This window comes from Folsomia candida, unplaced genomic scaffold (assembly GCF_002217175.1).
Source record: "Folsomia candida strain VU population unplaced genomic scaffold, ASM221717v1 Fcan01_Sc004, whole genome shotgun sequence".
Lineage (NCBI taxonomy): Eukaryota > Metazoa > Arthropoda > Collembola > Entomobryomorpha > Isotomidae > Folsomia > Folsomia candida.
The window spans coordinates 4519168-4525783 of NW_019091196.1; the positions used below are offsets into that span (position 1 = coordinate 4519168).

Genomic DNA, 6616 nt, shown 5'->3' on the forward strand with positions numbered 1-6616 from the left:
TTAACATAAATAGAATTTATTAATAAACTCATTTCTTGCTCACCATGAACTGACCTCAGCCTCCCGTAGAGAACAGACCTTCATATTTCGTGAATATTTTGTTAGTAGTCGTGTAAAACGAGAGTAAAAAAAATATGCATAAATTTTGAGAATATTACACACGTTTAAGTTGCGTGACAATTTTATTTTCACGCGTGTGTTGGAGGCAACATATTTACACAGGTATAATGTACATAAAACTCCCAAGTTTTCTCCGCAGTAAATTGAGTGTGTAAAATATACATTAGTCCCCTCTAAAAGCTGCTCTCGTTAAAATGAAAGGTAAAACGCGGATAATATGAATCACTAAGTGAAGTGCGACGCAAGGAAAACTTTTCGTCGGGTATTTTAGTTTCATCGTAGCAGCAGAGAAGACCAGACATGTTCTCCGTCGTCAAATTCAAAACTGATAATTCCGTACAAGTTGTGTCGTCAAATTGGTTGAGTGACGACAAAAAATACTGCCACTGGCCACCCGGACCGAACTCTAATCCAACAGCAAAAATCAAAAAGCACGAAGTTCCCACTAGCAAATGGCCAAAGCTGGAAGTGAAATTCTGGAAAGCTACAGGTAACCAATTATTATATAATTCTAAATATTTTATACTCAATTAAATTATATGTCCCCTAGATAATTACAACGAAGCCAGAAATCTGGAGAAGGCCGCAAGGGAAACATCTGACCTTGATACAACGGATACTGAAACGACGTCACTTTCAAGTGCAAACGCGGCTGCACACTCAAGTCCACTTATTATAAGCACTGACAATTTTCAATGCATGAACGAGACCTTATCTAATCCGGCGGATAATGTCTTAACCATTAAGGGAATCAATCATCCATCATCAAGTAAGTCCAGTTTAGTAAAAGTCCACAAGTAAATAATTAATGAATACAAAATAATACACATTTAATAAATAAATATTGCACTGCATTCAGGTCTGATTCAATTTGAGGACCAGATTTTTCAAGTAGACGTATTCAACAACGCCACATTCCCGCACGATTCGAATAATTCAGAGGAAGGAGGAAGTAGCGTAGCACCATTAGCAAGACCTGTCGAAAATAATCAAGCTCAATCCTCCGCGGCAGCGATTCCAACATCATGTGAAGATTTGCTCTCTGAAATCTTGAAACGACAGCTTGGTATGGTTATATATATTTATAATAGAAAGTACAGCCGGGTTTTGAACTTATCTTTTCTAGCATTAGAGCGGTTGGTGGGTGAAGGATTTGCTGCAATTAAAGACGATAATAGGAGCATTCTGGGACATTTGGGAGGGAAGGATTCAGAGCCAAATGTTTTGCTTCCAGTCGACATCCCTTTAACATGTGCTGCTGACTTTTCTGAACTTGACACTTGGCTGGAAGATGCGACAAATTCAAAAAAACTGGTACAGTTTGACCTTAGATTATGTTATGATTAGTTTAAACACGACTTTTTTAGTAATATTGTGATTAAAGTATGGTTTGTTTTCAGGAACACATTTTCTGTGCAATCGGAGGGAAATCCATACAGAAAGTCGTGTCAGGAATTATGAAAAGGATTTTCTCCAAGGAACTCGCGGCAAAAGTCAATTGGAACGGACACAACGAAAAAATTCGCTTTGAAATTTCAAACCTCTGCAAAGTTGTCATTGGTAAAGTCATGCTGCGATATATTTATCCGATGAGCATCATTAATAATAAGAGTAGTCAAGGTTAGCGATTATGTGAATAATAATCGTTTCCGATTATAATTCAAAACTGTGAGTACCCCGATTAATTTTTCCGATCAATTAAAACGAGATTTTTTTTTTCAAGAAACGAAAATACACAAGTAAATTGTGGTCATGGAGATGTTGCTTCGCTTTAAATGTTAATTTGAAAAGACGATTATAATCCAAAATAATCGTGTATTTAGACGATCATTTTTTTGCGAAAAATAATCTAATCGCCCATAGAGAATTTTGACCGGATTATAATCAGGAATCGATTATAATCCACATAATCGCTAACCTTGACTATCCCTAATATATTTACGAATTATTATTTAACATTTTAGCTGCTGCTCGAGCGACAAAGACAGAACAAAGTACAGAGCTGCCTGCCGTTACCGAAGTAGCGAAGCACATTCAGAACTGGCTTCGAAATCAAAGGGAATTTGCTGGACAGTGTCCACCATCGAAAAATGTCGTCGTACAGAAGCAAAAGAAGAAGGATCAATGAGGGGACAGAGCGATTTGTTCAATCAATTCAATCAGCGTTAGGCAATGGAAAACAAGAAGAAAGCGAGCAAAGTATTAGTAACACTTTAGTTTTAGATAATAGTATCAACATTAGTTTAGAAACTAGTATTTTAGGTGACAAAAATATTACTTCCTTTGTTGAGAATTCTAATTTCATTGATATTGACATTGATATTGAGTCTCAGCCTCAACCAGTGCCCAGAACACTAGATTTCAAAGAAAGTCTCAAATTATGGAGCCTTCAGCACAATATAACTCATTCAGCTTTGAGTGATTTACTTAAAATTGTTAACTCGGAATTTCCTGACGTAAAGCTTCCTAATTGTTCGAAAACATTTTTGAGAACCCCTAGAATCATTTCAGTTGAAGATATTGCTGGAGGGCAATATTTTTATTTTGGAATAGAAAACCAAATAAAATCCTTGTATGATTCAAATAATTTAATTTTTAGTTTCGAATCAATTTCATTATTATTTGGCTGTGATGGGTTTCCAGTTACTGAAAGTTCGAGTACTCAAATGTGGCCAATCTTATTTAGAATTAAGGAATTTACCAAAATTAGGCCAATTTTAGTTGGACTTTTCTGTGGAGAAACAAAGCCTACGTCTTTGAGGGAGTATTTAGAGAAATTCATTGATGAAATCTATCATTTACAACAAAGTGAAATTCAGTTAACTAGCGAAAAAAAAGTAAAAATAGTTTTGTATTGTATCGTTTGTGACACCCTTGCCCGTAGTTTCCTAAAATGTATAAAAGGACATTCAGGCTATAGTTCTTGTGAACGTTGTGACATCGAAGGATTTTATGATGGTCATGTGTATTTCCAAACTGAGGTAGGGAATTTAAGAACAAATGAATCTTTTCGTAACAAATGTGACCCTGACCATCACCAGTCTGACTCACCCCTATTAAGATTAGATTTAGATTTGGTTGGCCAGTTCGTGTTGGACTATATGCATTTATTTTGTCTAGGAACAATGCGAAGACTTTTATATCTATTTATTTCCGGCCCGTTGTCGTGTAGGCTATCCTCTAGAATGATGCAGATGATCTCTGATTATTTAGCGTCAATAAGAAAAAATTTTCCCCGAGAATTCTCACGCCGACCTCGAGGCTTAGCTGAAATAAAAAGATATAAAGCCACAGAATTTAGACAATTTCTTCTATATACTGGTCAATGTGCTTTAAGAAATGTTGTGCCTGGCAAAAACTTAAAACATTTCTTACTTTTTCATACTGCGGCGTATATCTTATTATCTCCTAATGCAAATAATATTAAATGGAATTCTATCGCTAAAGCTCTTCTTTCCAAATTTGTTCAAGAAATGGCTGAAATTTATGGTCGTAAAAGTATAGTTTATAATGTACATGCGATGAATCATATTGCAGACGATGCACTTAAATTTGGTTCATTAGACAGTATTAGTGCTTTCGCATTTGAAAGTTATTTGTTTTCTATAAAAAAGTTAATTAGAGGGAATAATTTACCATTACAGCAAGTTGTAAAAAGAGTGATGGAGTGGGGGCAATGTCAAATTTCTAAAAGTGCTGAACATACTGTGAAAATTTCCAACAATATTGTAAAAATGTCAAAAAAGACAGAACTCAAAAGATACAGGATTTTGTCGTACTGGGTAACATGCAAGATGGGTGACAATTGCTTCATTTTAAAAAATAATGATATCGTAATTGTTGATAAAATATTTAAACTCGAGGATGACGTAATGATTAGATGTAAAAAGTTCGATAAAATCACATCAGTTCCAGATTATCCTTTTGATAGTTCACTTCTTGGAATAGTTAATGTATCCATAAAGCATTGTTCAACTATTATTATTAACGTGCAGAGTATTGTAAATAAGTGTGTACTAATTCCTTGCCAATTAGATAGTGTAGATACATTTACTTGCATTCCAATGTTAAAAATCATTGATTAAAATTAATAAAGGATGTTATGTACATTAATCAGTAATCTGCATGTTAAATGATCTGGGTAAAATGCATACACAGCAAGCAAGAATTATGCACGTTTTATTTGCGTGGTTGGGAAATATTTACGCACATTTTATTTTCATCTTGCATACCATAATACGTGCGTTATCACTGTGCGGTAAACGCACGTTTTACTTGCGTAGCTTAACGTGTGTATTTTCTGTGACCCGCTCTGCCATTTTATACAACATAAAATTCGTGCGTTTTATTTACGGTATACCAAAGAAATATGCAATCCGTTCTTTACGGGCTTTTGTGTTTATAATTGTATGAATTTTTGCACAGAATAAGTAAATCTCAGTCAAGTGTTACATTACAGATGCACTTTGTGCACGTACATGAGACGACGCACGTGGTTTAATCAAAATGTAAACAAAGGTGTGTAGGTAAACGGGCGAAAAGTGTGCTTTTGACCAACTTTTTTTATGTTAAGACATGGTTTAAATATTATGACTGAACTTTCATCAACGTTTGTAACCTTTGTAACCGCGTAAAGTTTGTAAGCTATTTTACGAACCTTTACACACATTAGAAGGAAATTTGACTTACGAACGCGTACGAAACTTACGCACCTCAAAAGCATGTTTTTAGTTCATAAACGAAATTGGAGTTTTTAATATTTGAATTTTCAGTTGAAATCAAGAACGAGAAATTTTTTAGCATGCTTATGAAAATGCTTATGAAAATCTTTATGAACGAAGTGAACTCACGTCAAGCGTGTGTAAACTGATAAATCTAACGCAGTTGCGTAGTTGAAGTGAAGTCCTTCATTCTTTTACGTATATCGGTACATAATTCACGTAGCCTTTGTAAATTGAAGGTTTTATTGAGACAAATCTTGGCAACTTTGTAAAATCCATGCGTATTGTAAAATAATTTTACAAACTTTTACAAAATAAAAAGACACCCTTGATCGGAGTAAGTTTACAAAAATTTGCGAGTTAATTTTCCTTCGAAATATTTATAAAATTTTTTAAAAGTTTGTAAGTTTACTTACTTACAGAATTTACGATTTTATAATGTTACCAAGGACTGCGGAAATTTCCTCATTTGTAAAGTGTGCTGAGGTGACTCGTGTAAGGCTTTGTAATCTGTGTAAAGCGGTGTATATTTTTTTTGGATTATCGATTATTTTGCTTGACAATTCTTGGTAAATTTACATTATCCAACATTTTACAACTTTGTATTTTTTCAACCTAACCATACAAATCATACTTCGAAATCTGCACAAGCTTAAAAATTCTAGTATAGTAGGCCACTGTTAAGAGATCATCTGATATTCAATTTCGTTTACAAGATTTACAAACAATACAAATTTGGCGTTAAATCCATTCATGATTTCATGAATATTGCTAAAATTTGTTGAAATTCAGATTTGAATTTTAAATTATATGTTAAAAACCTTTTCCTTTTTTTATAAAACATTTCAATCAGTCCTTTGTAACATTGAGGGATTTCACGTCAAGTTCGTAACCTACGTAACTGCGTTAGGTTTGTAAGTTTACACACTCTTGACGTGAGTTGAGTTTGTAAACATTTTCGTAAACATTTTTTAGTGAAAAAAATATCGTACATAAAACGTCATCAAAATGTTGCTAGCCAACTTTATCCTAGATTAGACCAAATAAAATGCAATTATTTTTGAATTTTTTTGCCCAAAATATCAGTTTTTCAGGAATTACAAAGCCATTTCTTAAGTCATAAAATTCTATAATATACCAAAATGATCGTATGATCAAGACCGATCGATTGACACCCCACTGGATGAAGTGTGTCAATTTAGCCCGGATTTGACATTTGGGGGCTGGTCGGATAGCGACCAATATTTTCCGCTGGAGCAATCTTTTGTTTGAGTAATTAAATTAATTTGCATGATGATGAAAAATTTACAATAGACAATTCATCTCTAAGACAATTTCAACCGAAAATGCAAATATCAAACACTTGAATTATTTACGAACTTTTATTTACGAACCAAAAACATGCTTTTGAAGTGCGTAAGTTTCGTAAAAGTTCGTAAGTCAATTTTCCTTAGAAATGTGTGTAAAAGTTTGTAAAAGTTTGTAAGCTTACAAACCTTACGCAGTTACGAAGGTTACAAACTGTGACGTGAGTTCCCTCATTGAGTCATTTCACGACAACCTTCGTAACCTTACGAAGATCAGCTTACGAACCAAAAGCATGCTTTTTATTTTCGTAAGGTTTTGTAACTTCGTAAGCAAAAATTATTTACCTTCGAATTCAAAATGTTCCTAAGTTTCGTCAAAAGTTGATAAACTTCGTAACTCCATAAACTTAAAACTTTTACATAATTTTTCAAATATTTTTAAAGAATTTTGCCAGGATAATAAAATTA

At 33.7% G+C, this 6616-nt stretch overlaps 1 protein-coding gene across 2 annotated transcripts; it reads left to right on the forward strand.

Moving 5' to 3' along the window:
- The first annotated feature begins 10 nt into the window (after positions 1 to 10).
- LOC118435367 lies at positions 11 to 4240 on the forward strand. Of its 2 annotated transcripts, XM_035851353.1 has the most exons (6): positions 11 to 610; positions 671 to 889; positions 980 to 1186; positions 1247 to 1434; positions 1521 to 1680; positions 2085 to 4240. In XM_035851353.1, exons 1-6 carry the CDS (start codon positions 421 to 423, stop codon positions 2246 to 2248), a joined length of 1128 nt encoding a protein of 375 aa, XP_035707246.1. In that variant the 5' UTR covers positions 11 to 420; the 3' UTR covers positions 2249 to 4240. The 2 variants fall into 2 exon arrangements, with proteins under 2 accessions (XP_035707246.1, XP_035707245.1); XM_035851352.1 differs by having other exon boundaries at positions 980 to 1434.
- The last annotated feature ends 2376 nt before the right edge of the window (positions 4241 to 6616 follow it).

What these genes read in the sequence shown, in the direction of transcription:
- LOC118435367 (XM_035851352.1), top strand. Translation starts at nt 421, where the DNA reads ATGTTCTCCGTCGTCAAATTCAAAACTGATAATTCCGTACAAGTTGTG. An exon ending in AATCAATCATCCATCATCAA is followed by an intron (nt 890 to 979) that starts GTAAGTCCAGTT and finishes CACTGCATTCAG; the next exon opens with GTCTGATTCAATTTGAGGAC. An exon ending in CCTCTGCAAAGTTGTCATTG is followed by an intron (nt 1,681 to 2,084) that starts GTAAAGTCATGC and finishes TTAACATTTTAG; the next exon opens with CTGCTGCTCGAGCGACAAAG.